Genomic DNA, 27,662 nt, shown 5'->3' with positions numbered 1-27,662 from the left:
GATCAGTTTTTCACAGACGGAATGCGAAGTTAGTCTTAAACGAAATGAGGTAAGAGGAAGGAATTATTTATAGAACTTACGTAAGGAGATAAATCGATCTGATATAAGCTATTCCCTTGGTTTCACTCACCCCAACCTAACCGTCCTTTTCATTCTTAAATATTCGTTTGCAAAGGGGAAGGAAAAAAAGTTTCACATGACCCAATTACCCGGCAACCTCCAACTCCCCCCAAATAATCATCCCTCTCGGCTAATACTTATTCATACTCGCTCCCACTCCCTCCCTGGTGGCTATAGAGTATAGGGAGTCTTCGTAACCTAGTGACGGTCGTCGAAGACTTCCTGGCCAGCTGGTTATTGACGAATGTCTTCTCGAGCGTAACAGAAATTTAATCCTTTTTTGAAATAAAGAAATTATGGATTCCTATTTCCCATTGCTCTTCTCAACATAACGGAGACTGTATTCTTCCGAATTAATGAAAGTATGGGTTCCTATTTCCGTTATCTCATCTCAACATAACTGAAATTTAATCCTTTTTGAAATAAAGAAATAATGGATTCCTATTTCCCATTGCTCTTCTCAACATAACAACGGAAACTTTATCCTTTTGAATTAGTGAAAGTATGAATTCCTACTTACTGTTTCTGGAAAATCCTTGTAATCTAAAAAAAAAAAATTATAATAGATTCTTCGCTATTCATACAAAGAATTTGTCTGTTATGGCAAATGGTAGCGTTATTGACAGTCAGATTCCACAAGGATTCCTCACACTCCTCTAAATTTAAAACGTGATCAAAAGTATACTAGGCTTCTATTTCGTATTTTCTCATTTCCAGGATTTTCCAGCCGAAGTGCTTCTGGAAGACCAGAAGGCCTCGGCCTTGTTGTACAAAGAGCTCTCGTCCAAGAAGGGTAACAGCAAGATAGATCCGGAGGATCTGGAGATCTTCACGGATCCTACTATCTTCGTCCGGATGTGGATTATCCAGGTGGGTCCAATTATAATATATATATATATATATATATATATATATATATATATATATATATATATACCACTAGGAAAATGATAGGCAGAAATCCAAGCGCTTTCGTCTTTGTTAAGACATCGTCAAGGAACTCCTTGACAATGTCTTAAGAAAGACGAAAGCGCTTGGATTTCAGCCTATCATTTTCCTCTGGTGTTCGCTTTTATATACATACAATGTCCATATATAAAATATATATATATATATAGATATATATATATATAATATTATATATATATATATGTATAGATATAAAATACTATAGATTATAATATATATAGATATATATATATATATAATTATATATAATAATATATATATACATACTATATATATATATTCCTGATGTGGAATTTTGAAGAGGAATGTACCAGCAAATCCTTCTATGACATACTGCTTTACTGGAAATAAAAAAAAAATGTTTCCCTGAGCACAATTACAGAGACCAAGTGGCCTGGAGTCACTTGGATTTCTGAGAAAACTACTTCAAGTGCTCGGCACTTTAAAAAGAGACATAATTAGAATGTTAGTTGAAGAGAGGAGTATGTGGTCTTTAAACCTACCCATGATGGCAACAGGTATATATATACATCACTGATTCCTAACATATTCCTTTCGCTGGAATGAGATAGGCACCTGATAGGAAGTTTGCATTCCAAGTCAATGGCCCCTCTGGGCTTGTTCTATCAATAGGGTTCAACTTATTCACATATGAGAGAGAGAGAGAGAGAGAGAGAGAGAGAGAGAGAGAGAGAGAGAGAGAGAGAGAGAGAGAGAGACCTAATGATTCTGATTAAATGAACACGAAAGTAACTGAAGTTCAATTTTTGTATGATCAGTCACTCTCTTTCATCATTTTCCTGCAGGGATATGCTGGGGTCGTGAGCATCCCAGCGGGACTGTGGGTTTGGGACGAGCTCTTCATGAACAAGTGGTCCCCAAAATACCTGCACGATGTTGGCGTGGCCATTCTCTCGCTCATCAAACCGTGGATGCTGCGAGCCAACATGTACTCAGGAGCACGCAAGGTTAACATCATCGATTGTTGATTTTTTCTATTGGGTGTACGTGTGCTAAAATTTGCAAGCTATGGTGTGCTTGTGTGTGTGTGTGTGTGTGGAGAGAGAGAGAGAGAGAGAGAGAGAGAGAGAGAAAGAGAGAGAGAGAGAATCTACACTATGTAGAGGCTGGTATTTGTTTGTCTGTCGAGCTCAGGATGGAATGTGAAATTGCATGCTTGTATGTATATATATATCATATATATATATATATTATATATATATATATATATATATATATATATATACATACATATATATATATATATATGAGTTTCATAATCATCTATCTATCTATCTATCTAGCTATCTTTTTATCTATCTATCTATCTATATATATATATATATATATTATATATATATATATATATATATATATATATATCAGAGAGGTTTCATTATCTCTTACTATCTTATGAACTTTAACTGAATATGTTGCACTTAATAAAGTGAAGAGAGAGAGAGAAAGAGAGAGAGAGAGAGAGAGTTTCCTTATATATCTTGGGAGAACACAGCATAAAAAATAATCAAATTCATCCTTATGCAACTAACACATTAAGCCACTGGCATAACTAGAGAATTATTAGCTTTAAGAGAACGCACATAAACGATAATCCCTTCCGCCAGGTGTTCCTGGACGAACCCGCCAAGATCTACCTGAGCGACCTGCGGAAGAGCGTCATGCACCTACAGGCGGGAGGCGCCTACGACGACCTTCCGGACAACAAGAACTACCTTCCTCCGAAGGGCAAGAATCAGGCGAGTGACGAAGAACCTTCGTCATAAAAAAATAACACTTGTGTGAAAATCCTGCGACCGGCTCTGGTCGATGTATACTGAGACTGACGAACAGCAGATATCTTTCCTGTTTTTTTTTTCAGTCTGATTTTGATTGTCTTTTGTCACTTTTCCCTCGAATTTTTTCTTTTAAATCTTGTTTCTCCTTTTGACCTCGTGCCGTTGACCACAATTTCTATAGCAGATTCACATCAGCCGTGCATTTGATGTCTAGGCCAGTCCCTTACGACGCTCCTGATTGGCTGTTGATAAGCCAATCACAGGGCTGGAAACTCTCAGTCTCTCTCGAGAGTTCACGTAGGCAGGATGTATGTTCCATCTCCCTTGAAGTATACGTCTTTCAGGAGAGGTTGAACATACATCCTACCTACGTGATCTCTCGAGAGAGACTGAGAGTTTCCAGCCCAGTGATTGGCTTATCAATAGCTAATCAGGAGCGTCGTAAGGGACGGGCCTAAACATCAAATGCACGGCTGATGTGAATCTACTATACCAACCTAAGGCATTTAAGGACTAGATTGTGATATATGAGAACACTTTGTTTACCTTTACCTGCATTGTTGCCACTTCATCTACTTCATAAACCCTTGTTCACCTTTTGTTTAGATTCGAAACTGACATTCTGATGCACTTTACTGAACTGCAAATAGGTTTGATGTGTCATAGGTGCGAAACTGTAGCTTTAGAATAGATATGCTGCAACTTACTGTAGTGGAATCACTTTTATGTAGAAGTGAAACCAGTAGTTGACCACACTTATCAATGCACCCAAACAATTCACGATTTTTTTTCTTTTACTCAAGTGCACTCGTGGAATTAATTCTATTTTAAACAGTAGTGTGGAAAATTCTACACATCACGCACAGTTTTCCTCGATTATCTAAATAATCCTGAGAATACAACAGTTACACTACAGTTCTCCCACACTGTTTTCCTGCATTTATAGTTTCTTCTGCAGTTTCCACTCACACATCATCTATACAATGAATTAGTCTCCCTGTACGTTCACGCTCGCTATTATGTCTGCCGCTTGAACGAATCTATCTCGTTTGATATGTTTTTTTTTATCATTATTATTATTATTCAGAAGATGAACCCTATTCATATGGGACAAGCCCACCACAGGGACCACTACTGACCTGAAACTCAAACTTCCAAAGAATATGGTGTTCATTAGGAAGAAGTAAGAAGAGTTAAAGAGAAATACAGAAAGAAGAGACCCCACTTACTAAAAAAATCAATTAAGAAATTTACAAATAGATCAAAATGTATTAAAATGCAAGGAAAATAGTATTAGAGTAGTGATGCATTGCGCCTTGTCTTACGTCATATCCAAGTCACAGTAAGTCTTACGCGAGGCGTAATTGGTTCATATCTGCCATTAAAGATACGTCTTACGAATACATACTACCTGTAGTACAATTGTTACATCCATACGGCCACGCGTGCGTAATTGACAACACGCGTATCAGTACAACGCTAATGATGCTAAAAATAGTCCGATCCATATTCGTTACAAAGCCGTTTTAAGCGAATATCTTATCAACCGTCATACAACGTTCAGTTCGCGCGTGCTAATGAGACGTGGGACTAATTTGGTCAGCTAACTGCCTTGTTAACACAGGTCAGTAACTTGGTATTGATCGACGTAGCTTTCTTTGTTCCATAATATAGAGATGTTTCTCTAGTGCTACATTGATTGCTGATTGAATCTGAAATTGAATTTACATCAGAACGTCTCCTGCTTATTGTCGTAGGCCCGTGTGGATGCTGTCGTGTACCACAATTTTTAAAAATGATTTAATTAGATTTAGATGGCCTTATGTCAGCAAAGGCTATATGCTCGCGAGAGCAGCCTAAGAAAACACTTTCTGCAGTATCAGTTTTTTTTTTTCTTTTTAAGTTACCGCTGAAGCAGTCAAGGAAAGTAATGATCATATCATTTGCAATATCCGTGAAAATAGCAAAAACTAGAGGGTGATTCGATCACTTGGGACGAAAATGAACTATGAAGGATTTAATGAGTTTCTCATAGTAGCGAAAGAACACTATGAAGAATTTAACTTCGTTTACTTTTTATTTATTTATTTTTTTTTGTAGCAACGGTTCAGAGGCTACAGATGTTTGCCGAATAATTTGAATTTGTTTGGCACAGCCGTAATTATTCTTAGTTTAAAAAGACATAGGGGAACTGTTAATTTCAAGTTTCTCTCTTCTCTCTTCTCTCTCTCTCTCTCTCTCTCTCTCTCTCTCTCTCTCTCTCTCTCTATATATATATATATATATATATATATATATACTATATATATATATACTATATATATACAAAATATATATGTACACATATATCTATATATATATATATATACATATATACATATTTATATATATTGCCAGAGGGAGAGTTGACTATCACAATGTACTTTAATATATAACTCATATATACACACAAATACATGTTTATATACATATATATACATACACGAAGAATCGGACAATGATTATAATGAAGAATATTCTAAAAAGTAAAAAATTACCACAAATTCAATCTAATGCCCTTAAACATCTGCTCAAAAAATCTTTCCCGGAAGGAGTGGTGAGTAGGGGGCGGGGGGGAGGGGGGGGGGGGGCGGGTGTTGTATTTTAAATCCATTTCTACAAAAACTAAACATATTCTTTCTGTTCCATGTTACATAATATAGTATACCCCGATTTCCCAATAGCTCCAGAATGACAGCAACTTTATCCAAGATAAACGAAATACCCACGCGGTTAGTTACGAAAAACCGAAAAAAAAAAAAAAATTAAGAAGGTGGGTTTTCCTCGATGAAAAAATTAATTCCATCAGACCCATACCTCTAAATTAGCAAGGTTACATCCAAGTCTTGGTAGTGAAATGTAACTTAATTTTTTTTCCCACAGTGATACTTTCCATGGATGGATGTACTTCCTCCTTACAAACATATATACATATACATATACTATACATACATACATATATATATATATATATATATATATATATATATATATATATATATATATATATATATATATATATATATATATTGTTAGACTAGAAAAGACATACGGAAGTAGTCATCATATTAAAGGAATGGAAAAAAAATGACACAAGTAAGTCTAGAAAACCTCACGAAAAACCTATTCCAGTCCACAAACAATATAAAAGATATCACAACAAGCAAAACGCAAACAACAACAGTATAAGGGTTGTGGCCATTTTTTTTCAGTCATTCTGAAAAAAAAAGTGTTTCCTATGATTCTGAACGCCTTTCTGTCACTAAATCTTGTCATGCCAGGCTGGCTGTGAATAACTGAAAGTTTTAGCTATTCAATAAACCAAGAAGATTTGCATAATGTTTATCTAACCTTCAACTAGAATATCAGACTCAACAGAGTTGAAATATTTCTCAAAGACTGACTGTTGTGACGTTTAAGCAGTCATTTCTCTCTGTCTCTACTTTTTTTTTAAACATCTGTCGTGATTTGTGGATAAACATTTCCAGTCATTAGAGATATAGAATTCATGAACAGATTCAGAAGCTGGAATTCTCAGATTAATACGGAGCAGATATCGTTCCAAAAAGTAGGGAACGTATATGCCGATTCCATTCCCTTACCAAGTCTTAAGATGTTTCCAACACTGAATGCAAGAAAATTGATCCGTGAAGTAGACTGTTTGCAATTCCCTAGGATTATTTCAGCAAGCCCTGTGACGTTGTTCCTTGAAGTATTGGATTTACAGCTTCCTGTAGGATTGGACTCCAGTCCTTTATCTATTCATCAAGGATCTGATTAGGAACTGATTTGGGTTGTTTGTCTTCTTGCTTTCCTCGCATAAGAATATTGCAAGCATTTTTCGAAATGGGCTTCAGTCAGTTCACTAGCATGGAAACCACAACACAGGTAATGTCTGTGCTTTCTTTTGCAAATGTGGAAAGGATGGGAACGAAGAGGCTTTTAGACAGAAATGGAAACGAAGGACAGACGAATGACCTTACTTTTAAAGATGTGCTGGATCCAATCACGTAAAGAGTCAGATGACTTAGGCTGCAGTCCACCCTAATAGTTATATAACAAAAAATCGACAATCAGTTAAATGGGCATATCTAATCCACTGTCTACAAAGTCTTCTTCTCAAACACAAATCGCCATTAATTAAATTACTGTCATATTTTCAATGATGTCATTTACTTGAGAACCGTTTCGTTCAGTGACAAAGCAAGTATTCACGTCACGGAGGAGGCTCTGGAAACGAATAGTTTTTCTTGCCAACGGTATGATGAGTTGAATATAAAATTTAGGCCAAAGGCCAAGCACTGGGACCTATGAGGTCATTCAGCGCTGAAATGGTAGAAAGTAAGATGCAGAATGAAAGGAGGTGCTGTAAAAGGGACGAAAGTGGTTGTAGCTAGGGGCCGAGGGCATGCTGCAAAGAACCTTAAGTATTGCCAACAGTGCACCGCATGAGGTCCACTGACGGCACTACCCCCCTACGGAGGCCAAAGGTATGATGATTTTTCCTTATACATTGCATTTTGCTTTTATCTTTAACTTGGAAACAACACTATACTTATTCGATCACTGGATTTCTTTGAGTACAGCAATTGCATCAACTCGGAATCTAGATCCGTTCCAAAGATGCTTTCCTGCATTGTGTTTGTTTGTCGCTTCCCACGTTTCATCCATGACTGAAATGGTCTTCCTTATGGCATCTGGCACACTATGAAATTGAAATAAACTTGTCGGGTTTCTACGTATATGTTTATTTGTATGGTGTTTTTACGTTGCATGGAACCAGTGATTATTCAGCAACGGGACCAACGACTTTTACGTGAATTCCGAACCTTGTCGAGAGAGAACTTCTATCACCAGAAATCACATCTCTAACTCCTCTATATAATTTCCGCAGAATGGCTTGATTGATACCTGATTAGTTTGCGTTCTGGCTGCAACACTTGAGGGGTTGAGTGGCAACACTTCCAGAGTTAAGTTGCGAATAGTTTTTCGGTTTTGTGAGTCTTTCTTTCCTGGTCTGTGGCCATCCAGGTTCGTCCAAAATAAGAGATGAGTGAGCACAAGTTTTCCCAAAAGATTAATGTGATTTTTCGATGAAATCTTTGGCCTTCCTGGATTGAAAATCAAGTCAAGGAAAGTCCGTCAACTCTTCATGGTTAAGACCCTAATCTTTTGAGATTTCGGTCTTCCTTTGTTTCCCGGTTGCCCACACTTTCGGCCTCTATATACTAACGGATTACGAGGATTGATAAATGACAGGGCCAGTAAGATGTACAGTCTAGTGTCCCGTATGTAGCCTGGACCCGAAAAGACAAAACTGGGGAACATCTTACAAAGGCGATAGGCTTTTCTCTTGAAAAATGGAAAGTTTTATGAGAATGGGAAAACGCAAGGAGGAGGAGAATTCAGGAGCATACTTGGAAAGAAAACTAAACAGGCAACGAACAGTGAAATTCTTGGAAATGACTAATATATTTTAGATAACGAGAGTTGGCCACAAAAATACGCATTCATACTTAACATCCACACACACATACACACACACATCCTTTCTACCAGTGGCATTTATTAAAGAATAAAAAAAATTGGATATAATTAATTTAACAGATAATAACTGTAACAAATTGTGTCATGCAACATTCAACATTAAGGTCATTTTCGAGAAAATGATCTATAGATGAATTATATTAAAACATAGTCAAGTAGCCCAGAAAATTAGAGGAACTTCATTTTCAGTCGACCGGAGCAAAACTTCACAAATGTCAATAAACAATCAAGGTCCCATCTCTCTATGTCTGTCTATCTCTTTTTCCTGAAAAGGACAAACCCTTATTTCTGTCTGTCTGTTTGTTTGTATGCCAGTTTTCAACCCATTATGTCTGCCTGTCTGCAAAATCTCCTGTCTTTGTTTATGTTCGTATGTGTGTTTTCAAAACCTTATGTCTGTCAGACTGCAAAACATTCCGCCTTTCTTTCTGTCTGTCTGTCTGCAAACCCTTATGTCTGTCTGTCTATCTGTCTGTCTGTCTGCAAACTCTTATGTCTGTCTGTTTGTCTGTCTGCAAACCCTTATGTCTGTCTGTTTGTCTGTCTGCAAACACTCCTGCTTGTCTCTCTGTCTCATAAATGATGTAACATTGGTGTTTTGCATGTGAAGGCTTCCCTGAATCTCCTCTGCTTTCAGTGTCGAGTACCAATCTCTCTCTCTCTCTCTCTCTCTCTCTCTCTCTCTCTCTCTCTCTCTCTCTCTCTCATCTTTTTTGCAAGCCCGGCTGCATTTTTCATCAGCAGCTATTATGCAGGCGAGCTCTGACCTTCAGGAAAATTCCGCTGATGATCCGCACGAGTTATTACTGCACGCATTCTTCTCAGGATTGCTTGCTTCGGCTTATTATCCTGCAGTTGCTTGGTTTTAATCTTAGGTCTTCAAGCGTGTGAAGTCTAGTTACTCATCTTATTAACAGGTACACGGAATGACCCTATTTCGCGAAGCTGTAGAGGCTAAATGATTGTATATTCATACCTATACATACACATTATATATATTATATATATACATATATATACGTATATATAGAAATATATATATATATATATGTATTCTATATATATAATTCAAACCATACAATAATCCTTATTTGTAAGCTACACGTAAAGAATGTGGAAAATATATATCATTTATTTGTATCTAATGAATATTTAATTATGAAACAACATCTCACCGTGCTCTTTATACTGAAGGTGATAAATAATTCTAATCTAAATTAGTTTTGAAAATATCAAAATGATTTCGTAATAATAATTTGCGTACAAACAGGGCCCCCCAAAAAAAGAAGGAATATTCGTAGTAAGAAATCCTCTAATAAAATATGAAATCTTACATTCTCTTCTTTCCAGCAGAAGGATAAAGATAAAGGGAAGAACCGCAAAGGTGACAAGAAGGACGACGACAAAGATAAACACGGAAAGAAGGACAAAGGGAAGGACGACAAGAAACAGGAGAAACCCAGACATCCAGGTGAGTTTGACAAACTGCCCCTTTTCCCATTTAAACTTTTTTTTTATATTTCATTAGAGAAAATATACAATATTTTACAATGTTATCAGAATTACATGCAAAATTGTATCAAAGATGACCTAAATTTCCTCGTTGGACTAGTGGGTTGCGTGATTAGAAACTCATTTCTCGATATAATGTGGTTCGGATCCCACATTAAGCTGTAGGTCCCGTTGCTAGGTAACCAATTGGTCCCTAGCCACGTCTACTAACCCTTAGGGCCAGCCCTAAGAGAGCTGTTACTCAGGTCAGTGTAAAACTAAGATATACTTAACTATAACCAAATAAAAAAAAAATCGGTAGTCCTGTGGGCAACGACGAGGTCCTTAATCATTCGTTCTACTAACCCTTAGGGCCAGCCCTAAGAGAGCTGTTACTCAGGTCAGTGTAAAACTAAGATATACTTAACTATAACCAAATAAAAAAAAAATCGGTAGTCCTGTGGGCAACGACGAGGTCCTTAATCATTCGTTCTTAGGTGAAAGAGGGAACAATAAGGTTGTTATTAATATCGATGAATAGATAGACTGATAAAGGAGATGACACAGGTGATGTTTGTGTGGAAACGAACGCATAACGGATAATATCTCGAATTTAAAATACTGTAATCAAGATAATCGTGATGAAAGTAAGTAGAAACGAAAATAGGTAGAAATAAGAAATAAAATGAGTAGGAGAAGAAGCAGAAAACGCATAATCGAAAACAGATGACAGCAACGGACAAGATATGCAAGATGATGTCATGATTTCCGATGACGTCATTAGCTTTAGATGATGTCGTGGTTTCTTATGTTAGATGTTTTCATAAGGGACGAAGAAGGCGAAAGAGAGGAGGAAGACGAAAAGCAATAGAAAGACGGAGAAAATGGTGAAAGGAAAGCGATAAGGGTCACGAGCAACGAAGAGAAAATAGTGGAAGTGGTGAAAATAGTGTTGAAGGTGAAACGGTGAAACGGAAAAGCATTAGAAGAAGAGACGAGAAAACGATGAAAATGTGGAAACTGAACTCGAAGCTGAAGAAAAAGAGAAAGGGGAAGAAAGAGAGGAATAGAGAAGATATGATGAAAGGAGCTTTTACTAATAATAATAATAATAAAAGATGAACATTTCATCTTCAATGCAGTTCGCCTCCCATTCTCGATTTTTGCTTTTTTTTTTTTTTCGTATTTCCGAAACTCACTCAAATCAGTTACTTGCAAGTGAGCTCTTTGCTCCTTATTTTTATATTGTAATTTTGTATTTATATAAATCTTAAGTACTTCTGTAGATTTAGTGTGGTATATTTTTCTATTATATCCTTGTGAATGTGCTTAGTTTTCTAAGTCTTGTATAACAAATCACAAAGTCAACTAACTTGATAATTTCATACTTTTAATGCTTCTTTGCATCTCAGTTTTTCTCCTTTTTTTTTTTGTCTACTTACTATATTTCAAACTTACTTTACTATATATTCTACAGTAATATTACTACTGAATCCTGATACATAAATATTTTAACTTTTGTTTTTATGATGGGAAATAAATTCCTGAAACTTTGGTGAAGCAGATAAATTTTTTACTTGACGAGATATGTATACACACACACACACACACACACACATTATATATATATATATATATATATATATATATATATATATATATATATATATATATATATATATATATATGCTTACAAAATCACAGTAAATCCACGCGACTTCATTACAGAAGTGAGTACCACAGGATAATGACCAGCAGAAGGTCAGTAGTACCCAAGCGCTATTTCTCCTGTTTATTCAGGCATCGTCCAGGCACAATAAACAGGAGAAAAAGCGCTTGGTACTGACTCTCTGCCTGTCATTTTCCTGTGGTATTTCGCATATATATATTATATATATATAATATATATATATATATATATATATATATATATATATATATAATATATATATATATATATATAGTATATATATATATATATATATATACATACATATACATATATATATATATATATATATATATATATTATATATATATATATATATATATATATATATATATATATATATATATATGTAATTATATAAAAGGATCATGTCAAGGCTAGCGAACACACTATTTTTCAAGAGAGTATTATACCACTTTGATTTAATATATATATATATATATATATATATATATATATATATATATATATATGTATATATATATATATATATATATATATATATATATATATATATATATATTATATATATATATATATATATATATATATATATATATATATATATATATATATATTATATATATATATATATATATTGAATGTCATCACTTTTCTGTAGAATGCTGGTACTACCAGAAATGAACAACGAGTGTAATGGTGAATATTCTAACAAACAGGAGGATTTTAAAACCGAGTTATTTCCCCCGTCTTGTCTTTTGTACGGTAAGAGGCAATTACCATTCTTGCTGCTCACGTCATAAAAGAGAAAGAAAGGTATTGAGGGCAAGGTTACAGTAAGGCAATTAATCACAAAGTCTGGCTTGAAGTGTCTTAAGAAATTTATCGGCAAATACCGACTGACCTCTGGATTCTGACGCGCCAAGGTTACCTGGGAGCAGGTAACAACGTCCGGCGACATTTTTACGACCATGCTAAGGGTATGATTATATTTCATTAACGAGAAAGACATGTTTATGTTTGCCGTTTGTTTGTATCGCCGGAAATAATATTGATGTTCAATGATTTTCGTAGCCTTGGGTGTTGGTCACTGGGCACAATAAGGTTCAGTGCAGTCAACTGTGGCATGCGCCAAGGGTCTAGTTTGCCCAAACTTTCCTTTCTTCGTTGCTGGTTCGAGGGTTTTATTCTTGAAGGTTTTCAACACCAAAACAAAGAAATATAGACTCGATTTTCGTCATCTGAAGTAATGCATTTATGGAAAGACGTTATACATACATTACTTTTTCTGAGCTTTGAATTTTTTTCAAGTTTGTAGCTTTTCACTGTGGACTTTAGAGGTTTCTAAATATAGTGAATGAGATACAGATTTCACCTTGCCAGAAATCTCTTGCTAAACCAATTTTATTCAAACGGAAAACTCGAAGTATATGATGTAGTTGCCGAATTACACCAGACAGAAGCTTCCAGGGAAATTTGAGATTGGTTTTCGACAAACTTCCAGGCAATTTTGCCATTCAAAGGTCTCAACTTGTATCTCAGGTTAGATTGAGAACAAATCTGTGCCAGGTCATCAGGAGGAAGTTACCCTTGCAGGTAGGGTCACGTGCCAAACTAATGGTAGAGTTATCATTAGTAATCAAAGGGCATTTTCATACCTCCTTGTGAATTGTTGTTCGTTTGGATAAGTTTCGTAAGATCAAAATTTCGCTTCTACTCCACATTTAATCTAAATGTTTACACTTGAATGGAAAGCCTCTGAAAGTGGACTACAACGAATTCTGCTCTCAGTTGGCGTGTATAGCATTTGACACCATTTGGTCCATAAGGATAATCGAGTGTGAAAATCCCGGATGTACAGGTAAAATCCACTTTTGCACCTTGTATCATTTACCAATGACACTTCTGAGTGTGTTAAACTGAACTCAATCTGCCAGGATGAAAGTCGTCGGGAAAAAAGTATAAAATCGCCCTTTATTCAGATATTCTGCAAACGGCATATCTTTCATGACTGAAGGAAGATTTTATTCTTGATAGAATTCTTATGCACGTACGAAACTATCAATTCTGTAACGAATATTTTATTTAATTTCAGTTTTTTTCTATGCATAATCCATGCAGGAGTTGTATCAGTACTTACACAGCCTCTAGGCAGTCGTAAAATTCGTTTGACCCATCCAGACCTTCGTATTTAGATGTTGCTCACAACGAAACAATAAAATAAGGCGTAAAACTGACGACCTCACAGCAGGGGGTCGTACTCCGCATTTTACGGGCTCTGTCTTGATAAGAAATTCCCCAAAATAACTTTCGTGTCTTCATAAAAAGTTAGGGTATGTGCCTTCAGTATAATATCTCGCCTGCACATTCCGTATCCTTGGTTTTTACCCCTTGCTATTCTGGTCTGCCAATTACCTTTTCTTGTTGTGCACAGAAATCGATAGGTACTATGAGAAAATAATGCTTTGTACATGCTCCCCTGACAGAAATGGCTGGATTTTAAAAGTGTTAACGGATTGAAGTGTCAACCATCCTCAGGTTTTGGTAGAATAATTCAAGTTTGAAATCTGCACATTTGGGAAAAGTATAGGCTGGTCTCGATATCGAAAATGAATGGTAGAAGTGGTCGACGGCAAATATGCATGTGTCATTTGACTGACTCATTTTCGAAATCGAGATTTGAATTTTTATTATCATGCGATGCATCTCTCGGAACTGGAATATAAAACTTTGGCCAAAGGCCGAGCGTTGGGACCTATCAGGTCATTCAGCGCTGAAAATAACGTTGAAACATTCGTTAGGAGAGGGTGGAAAGTAAGATGGAAGAATGAGGTCTCTGCAAAGGACCTTAATTAATGCCTACTGTGTACCGTATGAGGTACACTGACGGCAATGCATCACCCCCTCCCTCCCCCAACGGGGGACGATGCTTCTCTCGAAAAATGGAACGATTTTCTCATTCTTTGGTCCTGTTTTTACCCGAAAGAATGAATTCTGTCCTTTTCTTTAGCTCGGGTCTTCGATCTCAGTTCTTCCTCTCCAAGTACAACTTCACCCAAAATTTCTGCTTCTCTCGAATATTTGATCCATTACCTTCATTACATTTTTTCCTTTACTATAAAAGCCTTATTAAACTATTCATATTCGCCCACTTAACTTCTGTGTTATCCTCTGAATACGTACACCAGTAGAGCGTCCTAAAGGCGATAACTTGCTAAGCTTCTTTGTTTGTTTGTATGGTGTTTTTCCGTTGCAAGGAACCAGTGGTTATTCAGCAACGGGACCAACTCCTTTACGTGACTTCCGAACCACGTCAAGAGTGAACTTCTATCACCAGAAATACGCATCTCTCACACCTCAATGGAATGCCCGAGAATCGAACTCGCGGCCACCGAGGTGATACGTTAACACCATACCGACCACGCAACTGAGGCGCTTATAACTCGCGAAGCTTCAAGTTAAACCATCAAAGGGTTAAAATCATTTAAATGTGAATTTATGATATTTTGAAAATAACTTACGCGGGATGGAATTAATTTTAAAGATGTAAGGTTTTATCTGCCGAAAGAAGTTTTCTTTTATCTTCAATCCACGCCTACCATTTTCCTTGGTGTCTATACATTTTTCAGATTATTTTTAACAAAGAAAACGAGCGGAATGTTGCAATGCACTTCACACGATTTTTTTTTTTCAAAGGCGGTCAAGATTGTGTGCATTCTGGCAATAATGAGCTTTAGTAAAAGCATGTATTACAGTAGGTGATATATCGTCACATATGTCACTGCCTAAAAGTCTAAAGCATTATCCCGCATTCTTTAACACCGTAATGCACCGAACTCCCTCATAATGCGCAGCCAGACTCAGCCTTAACTTTGCTGTATCATAACAAATGACGGATAATTACAATGTAATTACGAAATCCCCGTGAAGTCGACAAGGGGTCATCCAGACCATTGCGACGCTCATCCTCTAACATAGCCCAATAAACAGGGCGGACAAGAAGATTGCACGCTTTTCCTTGGAATTCCCCTCGCATATCTCTCTTCCCCCGTTACCATTCCCCAGGGGCGTTTTCCCCAAGACCCTAAGCTATCGGTAATCACAACCCGCGACCCTTTAACGCTGCGTCATGGAGAGGATTGGTCGAACAAAGGAGCAAGAGCCATGAAGGCGTCGATTTCACGGCCAGTTGGCACGCATCGCTGCTGGGAGGGTGCTTTTGCCCGTGACGTCACTTTTCTTCTTCTTCTTCTTCTTCTTCTTCTACTTTATAAGGGGAAGCTAATGAGGTAGATATATTACGCCGATGGCATTTGCAGCTTTAGACGACTAAAACAGTTATGAAATACAAGCTGGAGAGCGAAAAGAGTTGGCACACCGTGATGTAGGCCTAACCAACTGGAAGAGTGCTATAAAAGTGTTCTCGATTATTCGTTTACGTAATCTGGTGTCATGTGATTATTTGTTTACGCTATTTGTTATCATGTGAATTCTTCGAAGATTCTGACATAGATCTGGTATAGAAGATATTATTTCTGAGGGATATTTCCTTGTGAATTCCTCCTCCTTTTTTTTTTCTTTTTACAATGAGAATCGTTTTTGAAAGTAATTACAGTTTTTATACGACCTTCTAAATTTTCTTGCGAGTTCTTTGAACACGTACACACTTAGGGTCCCCAATTCCACTCTTCCCATCTCTCCATCTCTCTCTGTCTCGTATGGTAGAAAGCAAACACTGCATTTCTCACCATCAAAAAAATCCCATGACCTTGAAACAATCTCCCAAGGGAGGCCAACCACGCAGTTCACACATTCCTAAGGAGAAAATAAACCGAAATAAACCGGATGGTCTGTAATTCCAGACAATTTCCCCGCACAGAATGGCTCGTGGCGTTGGTCTAACTCATCACCTTTCGCTGTCCCTCGTAATGCTAGGCTTATGAGATTCACTGGGAATATCCAGAGCTTTGGCCAGACGACGCGCATTCACGACTATTCATGAGATTCTGTCGCCATTTTGACTGAGGTCAGTTTTTTTTCTCTCTATTTTTATCGTTTCTGGGTTAAGGATCTCCGTCAGAGTCAAGGCGTGACTTGACTGTGTTAGATGGAATACCTAACGTGTGAATCGTGCATTGTCTGGGCTGATCTCGCTGAGAGAAACCATTTTATTTTCCCTTAGTTTTTAACTCTAAGAATATTCCTAAACAAGTAAAAAATGCAACTGAGTTTTCTGTATAATCAGGGCCACCAAAAATAGGTCTATCTTTCGGTGGTCTCGGTATAATGCTTTAACCATGGCCTGCTGGTGGCCTGTCCTATATCGTTGCCAGAGGCATGATTATGTCTAACTTTAACGTTAGATCAAATAAAAACGACTGAGTCTAGAGAGCTGCATTTTGGTATGTTTGATGATTGGAGGGTGGATGATTAACGTACCAGTTTGCAGCCCTCTAGCCTCTGTAGCTTTTAAGATCTGAGGGCGGGGAGAAAAAGTGCGGACGGACAGACAAAACCATCTTGATAGTTTTCTCTCACAGAAAAATAAAATCATATGAGCTTTAAAACGAACCATAGTTTTGACTTGATTTTGCAAGGAGACAAGAATGCAGGCTGGGTATTTTTTATTTAGGCCAAATGAATTGTTTCTTAGTACACCACGTTGTCAGAGGACAGTATGAGCTCAGCTTCTATATATATATATATATATATATATATATATATATATATATATATATATATATATATATATATATACATACACACACACACACACACACATATATATATATATATATATATATATATATATATATATATATATACATACATATATATGTATATATATATATATATATATATATATACATACATAATAGTATATATATATATATATATATATATATATATATATATATATATATATATATATATATATATATATATATAGTATATATATATATATACAACATTTCTTTTGTCACCGAAGAGTTACAGATTCCGATTTCTATCTATGAATAATGCTACGCCTTTACAAATATACCTCTAGAATACTTTTGATTGTATGCGTATGTTTTTAAACTAATGATTAGCTTATAATACTTATATCATATGAGGCTAAGGATTTATTCAATAACAGGAAGTAAATCTGCGGCCTGTCTTCTAAAATACTGATAAGAATTGGTTAGAATTAATACAAAAAGTTAAAATGGTGTTTTTGTTGCATCCGCAAAAGCGTTTTCTATGATGTGAGGAGGAGCCCTAGAACTTCGAGCGGGAAAGCGCAAAGTCCCAATGGATACTAGGCTTACGTTAACGGATTTCACACTTTGATTACTTTGACGTTGACATGGATCGAATGCTAGTTGCTGTTTACAAAGCTACTGTCATTAAACATGAATCTTTATCAAGGTTAAAGTAGCATGTCAGCTCAAAGATTTTCTGGCTATATGCTCACATTACAAGCAGTTCGTAGTAGCCTACAGCCCTACACGACTGCATTTCTTTGCCGCGAGGCTGAAAGATCTCCCAACACATCAGCATTTTTTGCACGATATAAAACTTTAATTGCCTGTGCAATACATAATGAGTTATTTGTGGTAATAAATAATTTTACTTAACACAGCTTTTTTCGTGAATGATTTGTGAATGAAACCCGATTTTCAAAAGTACAGACTATATCAAGTGAGCAAGAATGACAGCAGCCGGTGTCTAAAATTTTCCACGTCTTTTCACAATCTTTGAATGTCACTGCAACTTTTGAATGAAATCAAGATTAGGGCATGAATTTCTTAGAGAATTAAATTGAATATTATGATCCTTCAAATTTTATCTAGCCTAATGCACGATCTTGGGAGTCATATCACCCTGTTTTGTCTCAAGTATCTGTGCACCGACTCACCGCTCTTTCTTCTGCCTTTCCCCTGTCACAAGTCCGTCACCAATACTATAATTCTCTCTCTTTCTCTCTTTCTCTCTCCTTCTCCACTTCTAAAACATACTTTAAAAATATATATTACCACTCAATCCCTCAAAGAAAATATAATGAAATTAAGTAGTTATAAATAGGCCTAAGCTTTCACGTAAGCAGATTCTCTCTCTCTCTCTCTCTCTCTCTCTCTCTCTCTCTTTCTCCACTTTTAGAACACATTTAAAAAAATTTTATCACTTAATCTCTCAAAGTAAATATAATGAATTAGGTATCTCTATAGATAGCCCTATGCTTGCGCTCTCTCTCTCTCTCCCAGGAAGGGAACTGGCATTTCTCATCTATGAAATCAGCAACAGTCCTAACCAAAAAGATACAAAAGCATTCATAGATATATTAGAAGGATATAATCCTTCAAACTGGAACAAATCTAATGAAAACATCTTGAAAATAATTGAAGAAGTTCCAAATAAAATCCAAGTGGTCAAGAGACTCATAAAGAAAATATACATAAACCAACATATTCCGACAAAGAAAATGAATAAGGTGAATCTTGTGAATATCCTAATTGATGCATTAGGAAAAAGAATGCCAAAAGCATGCAAACTGTGTAAGGTTTGGTATAGCATAGTCAATCCACAAAACCTAATCAGAAAATGTGCTGCATGCAACATTCCGACCCATCCACAGTGTGCTGAGGTAATACAAGATTTGAGAAAAGATACAAGAATTTTTTGTTCAACATGTCTATCATGGATAGACAATGTTATTAAATCAAGATTGAATGTACAAATAGTTGAGGATGAAGAAGAAGAGGAAGAGGAAGAAGAAGAAAAAGAAGAAGAGGAAAACGGAAGAGAAGTAAACAAAAATGAAATGACAGAAAAAAATAAGGAAAACAAAGAACAAGATAAAAGTATGGATGCAGAGATACTCATTGATACTACATATGAGGCAATAAAGCAGCATACCTACGAAGAAATAAATTACGATATGACAACAGAAAAGCAAATCCCGAAGAGGCTCTACCCAGATCTACACAATGACGGGAAAGAGGAAAAAATAGACAAGAAAGACAAAATCTGCAACCTTTTGAAAAGAGGGAATTGCAGATTTGGAGAAAGATGTTACTACAAACATCCTAAGATATGTCAAAACTATGAAATATATGGTAAATGTGCACTTAGATGGATATGGGGATGATTGCAGAGATCTGCATCCAAAAATATGTAAAAACCTAAAAGAAGGAAAAGGATGTAAGTTCGACAAAAAATGCAAATATATGCACCCTGTAGCCATGAATCATAATCAAATAAATAACCAACCAAGTAATAAAATCCAAAATAAGAAAGAAACAAATAAAGAGAGAATCAAGAATATCAGGTAAAAGAGAAAAGCAAAACCACCAATGAGATATGCAGAGGTGTCAGCAAAAAATTTCAAAGCATCAGCTCCGAAATTCTACTCAAGAGATAATAACTGTATTTATTATGCAAGAGGATATTGCAGAAACGGAGAAAATTGCAGATTCAGACACAAAATGAATAATTATGATGAAGGAAGATCAAATATTATGGAAAAGTTGGATTTTTTAATGTCAGAATTTCTGGAAATGAAAAAAAGAACAACATACCAGAAACAGGAAAGAGACATGGGAAAATCCTTATTACTACCATTATTAAATGAAGGAGAAAACACGCAAACCATCATAGTGATGAATGCGCAGGGTTTAGTTACGAGTAACTCAGAAAAAGAAAAATAGAGTACTTAGAAGGAACTAACCCAAAAAAAATGAAAAGACAAAATAGATATAATGAATATTAAGTGAAGAAACCTGGTTATTCGCCCAAGAGACTGGGCAATGATGATCAAATAAAAGGGTTCCAAACTTATAGATCAGATAGAAAAAATAGGAATCAAGGGGGAACCGCAATATATGGGAAAGACAAAAAACAAGGATATATGAGAAATATAGTAGAACTCATAGAATGTGAACTAATAGCGGTAGAATTTGAATCTGAAAAATTGATGAACATAGTAATATATAGACCTCCTAATACTAAAGAGTTTGACTTAATAATTGAAAAATTGGATGATATATGTAGAAATCACAAGGACTGGACTATTCTCCTATCTGGTGACTTCAACTTTCCTTTCGTAGAATGGAAAGAACGAATAGGAGATTGTGGTTGTACTTATACATATAAAAAAAGAGAGTAATAGTAGTGCAGAAGATAAGAGGCAATTTGAAAAGCTATTAGATATGCTACTAGAATACAACATTCAACAAATAAATCACCTGCCAACAGAAAGGAAAATACTTTTAGACCTAGTATTTGTGAACGAGATGAATTATGTTAAAGAAATAATAGTTTATAATGCGAGTATTTCAGACCATAATGTCATAGAATTAACAGTTCATTCCAAAGCAAGTGAAAATAGAGATAAGCAAGAAATGAAAAAGTGGGAAGGATATGGAAAATACAACTTCTACAGTAAAAATATAAAATGGTCAGAAATTAATGAAGAATTAAACAAAGATTGGGATAACATTTTCGTAAGTGATGACATAATGGGTAAATACGGAGATATTATATATTGGAGAAAATAGTGGAAAAAATATACCGAAGAAGAAAAGTAAACATCATTCACGCATACCAAGAGACAGAAGGATCTTGTTCCAGAAAATCAGAAAGTGGAAAAAAGGTCTTGCAAAAGAAAAAATGCATGGAAAGTTTTATAGAACTAAAAAGTAAGATAGAAAATGCAGAACAAAAGATTATACAATCAAAAGAAAATGAAAAACGGGACTTGGAAGAAAAAACCCTATTAAATATCAAGCAAAACCCCAAACTATTATACTCATATGCGAAGAAGATGAATAAAAGAAGAATAGAAATAGGCCCTCTGAGAATTGAAGGGAGATTAACGAATGAAAAAAAGGAAATTTGCAACATACTGGCAGAACGATATAAGAGAGAATTCACCCCTAGAATAGATAATGAAGATAATGATATAGAAGTAAGGGAAGAAAATAGTGAATATTTAGCTGACATAGAAATTAATGAAGCTGATATTGTGCAGGCAATTAATGAAATTAAAAATGGAGCTGCTGCAGGGCCGGATGGAGTCCCTGCTATTTTGTTAAAGAAAGTAGTTCATTCTATCGCAAAGCCACTTGCAATATTATTAAGACAAAGTGTAGATACAGGCAAGATTTATGATGAGCACAAATTAGCATATATCACCCCTACTTTCAAAAGTGGATCAAGACTAGAGGCAAGTAATTATAGGCCTGTGAGTCTAACATCACATATTATGAAAGTGTATGAAAGGGTAATGAAGAAAAATATTATGAAACATTTAATAAAAAATAATTTGTTTAATATAGGACAACACGGTTTCGTATCCGGAAAAAGTACACAAACCCAACTGTTAGTCCACCGTGAGAACATATTCAAAAATATGAAAAGCGGAAATGAAACAGATGTGGTTTATCTAGACTTTGCAAAAGCTTTTGACAAAGTAGACCATAATATATTAGCAAAGAAAATTAGAAAACACAATATCGTAGATAAAGTAGGAAGATGGTTAAAAGAATTTTTACACAACAGAAAACAGATAGTTATTGCAAACGATGAGAAATCGGATGAAACCAAGGTAATATCCGGTGTGCCACAAGGTACGGTGCTAGCTGCAATATTGTTTGTTATTATGATTGAAGACATAGACAGTAATGTTAAGGATTCGGTAGTGAGTAGTTTCGCTGATGACACAAGAATAAGTAGAGAAATTACTTGTGATGAAGATAGGAACGCTCTACAAAGAGACCTTAACAAAGTATATGATTGGGCAGAGGTAAATAGGATGGTATTTAACTCTGATAAATTTGAATCAATAAATTATGGAGACAGAGAAGGAAAGCTATATGCATATAGGGGACCTAATAATGAGACAATCACAAATAAGGAAGCAGTTAAAGACCTTGGTGTGATGATGAATAGGAACATGTTATGCAATGATCAAATAGCAATTCTGTTGGCAAAATGTAAAGCAAAAATGGGAATGTTGTTACGGCACTTCAAAACAAGAAAAGCTGAACACATGATTATGCTTTATAAAACATATGTTCGTAGTCCACTTGAATATTGCAATATGATATGGTACCCACACTATCAAAAGGATATTGCACAAATAGAGAGTGTACAAAGGTCCTTTACAGCTAGAATAGAAGAAGTTAAGGACCTAGACTACTGGGAAAGACTACAATCCTTAAAATTATATAGTCTAGAAAGGAGAAGAGAACGCTACATGATAATTCAGGCATGGAAACAGATAGAAGGAATAACAGAAAATATCATGGAACTAAAAATATCAGAAAGAGCAAGCAGAGGTAGATTAATAGTGCCCAAAACTATACCAGGAAAAATAAGGAAAGCACACAGGACATTAATCCACTACGCACCAGCATCGATAATGCAGCGTCTATTCAATGTGTTGCCAGCTCATCTGAGGAATATATCAGGAGTGAGCGTAGATGTGTTTAAGAATAAGCTCGACAAATATCTAAACTGCATCCCAGACCATCCAAGATTGGAAGATGCAAAATATACCGGAAGATGTACTAGCAACTCTCTGGTAGACATTAGAGGCGCCTCACACTGAGGGACCTGGGGCAACCCGAACGAACTGTAAGGTCTGTAAGGTAAGGTCTGTCTCTCTCTCTCTCTCTCTACTTTTGAAATATTTGAAAAAATATTATCACTTAATCTCTCAAAGTAAATATAATGAATTAAGTATCTCTATTGATAGGCCTATGCTTGCGCGCTGTCTCTCTATCGTCATAATATTTCATTCTTTACTGTATTGTTCCTCACGATTTCCACAAGTACTTCTCATTGCTTAAGATCCGTCTTCAATTACGTATGAATTTTACATCAGTTTAGTGTCAAACATTAATTATTAATAAGGTTTCACAGTAGGTTTTAAAATAGGATGATCAATATTCTACCTGTTCAGAACTGACGTTACCAAACCAACATTAACGAATATTATAGAGCCTGTTTCTACATTCAGGTATAAATGATTATAGGCCTCTACAGAATCTTTATGGTGTAAAGTTAATGGAAATCTTGAAAGCAACAAACGCTATGATTCTGAAGCTCCGCCCCCTTTGTAGAGTTGCCAGGTGTGGCATTATTGAACAATGAATGTCCGAAGATTTAAAAAACTGTATCATAACTTTTCTTGCCGAGTGTACAAGCTTCATAAATGATATCGAAGAATAACTGGTAGGCTTGTAAAGTATTTTTTTCAAGACAAAGACAAGATAAATTTAATTAGCTGGAGGCTATTTTCGTTTGTAATTATCTAGTACATGTATCCGAATACTTTTGTTTATCTAACTGATTTGTTAATATTTATGGCGTAACATTGAAATAACTTCTGACATTTTTTTTTGCTGTCATCTCTAATAATTGTAGGGTGACCTAGGCAGCGAATCACTGGAATGTACGTAAGCACCTGCAGTTATCTTTAAAACCCTGTTATCTAGACCACAATTAAGATAATAACAGAGGATTTGAAGGCAATTATACGTGCGAGCAAGCAATGATAAAATGATTACAGGTATGACTGAGGCAAGCGGGTGCTTCACCAACCATCTGCGTGCAGTTGATTTGACTGCTGGAATTCCTGGAATCCTCTTCAATTAAGTGTACTTCTGGAAGCTTAGTCACTGAATCATTATCTTTAACCCCGCAGTGGGGTAATGCCGTTAGTGCACCTCCCGTGGTGCACTGAAGGCATTACTTTGAGGTTCTTTGCAGCGTTCCTTCCCTAGCTGCAACCTCTGTCATTCCTTTTACTGTACCTCCGTTCATATTCTCTTTCTTCCATCTGACTTTCCACACTTTCTAACAATTATCTTATAGTGCAACTGCGAGGATTTCCTCCTGTTAAATCTTTCAAACTTTTTGCTGTCAATTTCCGTTTCAGCGTTCAATGACCTCATAGGACCCAGCGCTTGGCCTTTGGCTAATGTCTATATTCCATATCTTGAAGGATGTTTAAGATCTAATTCTACTAAATCATGCTTACAGGTGTCTTGGAATAACAATAATTTTCAAACCATGTAAAGCGCATGCTAGTTAAAATCTGATAATAAGTTATGAAAATTTTTCACTATTCTATTTTATAAGTCTCACACACAAATATCCATAAAAATAAATAATTAGTTTTATCCATTTTAATTTGTGGATGCGTTTGGATGTTTATCAGATGTATAACGCTGACCGTTGATTCATGTGCAAACCAAGACCTAGAATATAAGCTAGATCTTGACCGTACGAACTGGCTGGCTCCAGCTCCAACCAGCCTCATTTACCTATTCGAAATGATTTTCAATCTGGTCCTCAACAAAATTTACATTTATTCATTTTCATAATACTAGAGAGTATTCTTAATTTGCTAATTTTGATGGCATATTTTCTTGAAAGTTTCGTGAAATATATGCATACATTCATACTGCCATTTGGTAGCAAATTATTCTTCAGCGATGCACTTTACAGCTTTGCAATACACATTGCAATTTTTGCATGTGAAAATGATTAATGTGCCTGTATAATCAGTTTGGTTATTCTACAACTACGGTGACATAAACTTTTGAAAGGAACGGGCTTTAATGATTTCATAACTGAAATTCGTACAACGTAAGACCTTAGCAAAAATCGTAGGCCTAGTTTACCAGTATAGATGATAGCGCTCATGATTTCGTTGTCAGTTGATATTGCCCTAAATGAATGATTATGTGTATAACAACGATAAAAGTGAGAAATTGTATAATGCAGTGTTAATTAAATACTCATGTAAAATTAAATGGTTCAGTACATTAGCCAAGGTCCAGGATACGTTGCCAGTTTACTTTACTCTAAAAAATACAACATAGTTATAACACTGGTGCTTACTATTACATTTGCAGCTTTAATTCTTTATGAAAGTGATTGTAATTATGTAATTGCAATGATACAATACAGTGATAATTATTTTTTAAGTTCACTTGCGATCATATAACCAAAAGTGTTAGTTGGCCCAAGATATAGGTCCAGTCATGATATTTATGGCAATGATGCAGGATTGAACATCATTATAAATTTATCATTATATTTCATTACGAAGATGTGATCAAGATGCCTTATATATATACACTTGTTGTAAAACACCTATGTTACTTTTTTTCATGGTCAAATTAGATCAGTTGCATTTCAGTTTTTCATCATCAGATTAAAGGAGTACCGAATTCTTGAGAGGAATCTAACTAAATGTTTAAACAATATGAGCTAAAAACGAAAAGGGTCAGTGTCTATCCTTATTTATCAGTTTAAAAAAAATGGTACTGGTTGGGAATTCATACCGCCAAGTTTGGAGCACTTACAAAATCACGATAAACAACTTATAACATTCCTCCGAGTTCGATAAAGTCGAATATATTGCATAACTGGCAACTGTCTGAGACCAGCAAGCTACTTCTTCCCACCCTCATCATGCGAAGATCGGTGGCTATATCTCTCCCTCCGCGGTCAAGCTTTGGAACTTATTCCGTGCCTTTGGTTTCTTTTATTTTGGAAATCTCCCATCTTTACAGGGGGCGCTACAAAGCCGCCCATTCTTTAATTTTTTATTTCAGTTCTATGATTAATAAGGCCATTACATTTATTCGTTTCTCGTTTCCGAATCAGTGACATATAAACATGTTATTTTTCTCGTTTCCTTCAAGCTTATATATGAAAATCACTTTCTTTCGCCTTCGTTAATTCATTGATATAGGAATTAGTCTTTTTTTCCTAATTGACAAGGACAATAGTTTTTTTTTTTTTCATTTCCTTTAAGCCTACTCTTATATGGACTAGGTTATACGCTTTTTCAATTACTGGCATCACTCTTCCTCTTAGTCCCTAGGCCTACAACATAAAAAGGCATTGGGCTCCCTAAGCCTATAGTAAAAAATCAAGGGCATTGGGCTCCATAGGCCTACAACAGAAAGGGGAATTGGGCTCTTTGGGCCTACTACAGCATAAAAGGGCATTAGGCTGCCCGTACCTTCGACCTTGGTCTTTATTTAAACTATGCCACGTTCGCCATCTCAGTTGACAAACGAGAAAGACCCAACGACCTTCACACATACCTCGCAACCCGGGATTCCTGGGAACTGTTTGCAATGTAAAGGCAGCTAAGGATATGAGCAAAGAAGGAATCCTTTAACCTTCACCCCTGTTTGCCCTAACGGAACTGTCCAATTAACATTAACGGAGCGTCACGCTGAGACAACTTTATTTATGGTCCAGATTAACGTTGTGGAATGTTCATGAGGAGGATGCGTGCAGAGAAGCAAGCCCCCTCCTTTTTTTTCTTTTCTGCAGCGATAAAATTCGCTTTGAAGAAAATTATAATGGAAACAGGACAATGAACGATGAATGACAGCAAGAAGAAGCAAAGAGACGAAGTGGATCAATCACGCTAAAGATTATAAAGTAGGCGATAGGAAGAGATCAATGAAAACATAAATAAATAAACACAATAAGACCTTTCCAAAGAAGGTATACTCCTAAAAATGACGCAGAAAACCAGTATACGTCTGAGAGAAGAATTGAAGACAAACATGGGCAGAAACAAGTAAATAAAAATATTAATTCCCCACAGCGCAGAGTGACCTTCAACTATGCGAGTGTTACACAACTTGTAATCTCCACACGCAAGCGCTACCAAAGATATTGGCAGTTCTGAAAATCCTTCAAGTAGGGAAGGTTACATAAAATCTTCGATAGATGTTCCGTGGGAGACGTCCTCTTTATGGAAGTCGCTGTCTCTCTCTCTCTCTCTCTCTCCCGGAAACCATATCACGAATCGATATAGGTCTAACGTCCATTTTTCGACGTATCTGAAGGTCAGCTCCCTTTGTTTAATGATTTTCATTCGTAAATAACAGACTTCATCTTCGACGAACGATAAGAGTTAAGGGTAGCATTACTGGGCGTTTTTTTTATACACGGACTTACTTTTTGGAACCAGTTTTTTATTTATTAAT

At 35.9% G+C, this 27,662-nt stretch overlaps 1 protein-coding gene across 1 annotated transcript in view; it reads left to right on the top strand.

Moving 5' to 3' along the window:
• Positions 1–27,662, top strand: part of LOC135224699 (uncharacterized) — a 100,832-nt gene that overhangs the window by 49,681 nt on the left and 23,489 nt on the right. Inside the window, exons 10-13 of the mRNA XM_064263969.1 lie at positions 838–990; positions 1,896–2,057; positions 2,715–2,846; positions 9,825–9,942. Of these exons, the coding sequence (XP_064120039.1) occupies positions 838–990; positions 1,896–2,057; positions 2,715–2,846; positions 9,825–9,942 (565 nt within the window). The remainder of the gene's footprint in view (positions 1–837; positions 991–1,895; positions 2,058–2,714; positions 2,847–9,824; positions 9,943–27,662) is intronic.

The sequence above is a fragment of the Macrobrachium nipponense genome, chromosome 12 (assembly GCF_015104395.2).
Source record: "Macrobrachium nipponense isolate FS-2020 chromosome 12, ASM1510439v2, whole genome shotgun sequence".
Classification (NCBI taxonomy): domain Eukaryota; kingdom Metazoa; phylum Arthropoda; class Malacostraca; order Decapoda; family Palaemonidae; genus Macrobrachium; species Macrobrachium nipponense.
The sequence above is the reverse complement of the archived record's forward strand: the minus strand, read 5'-3'. Positions and strand labels throughout refer to the sequence as shown.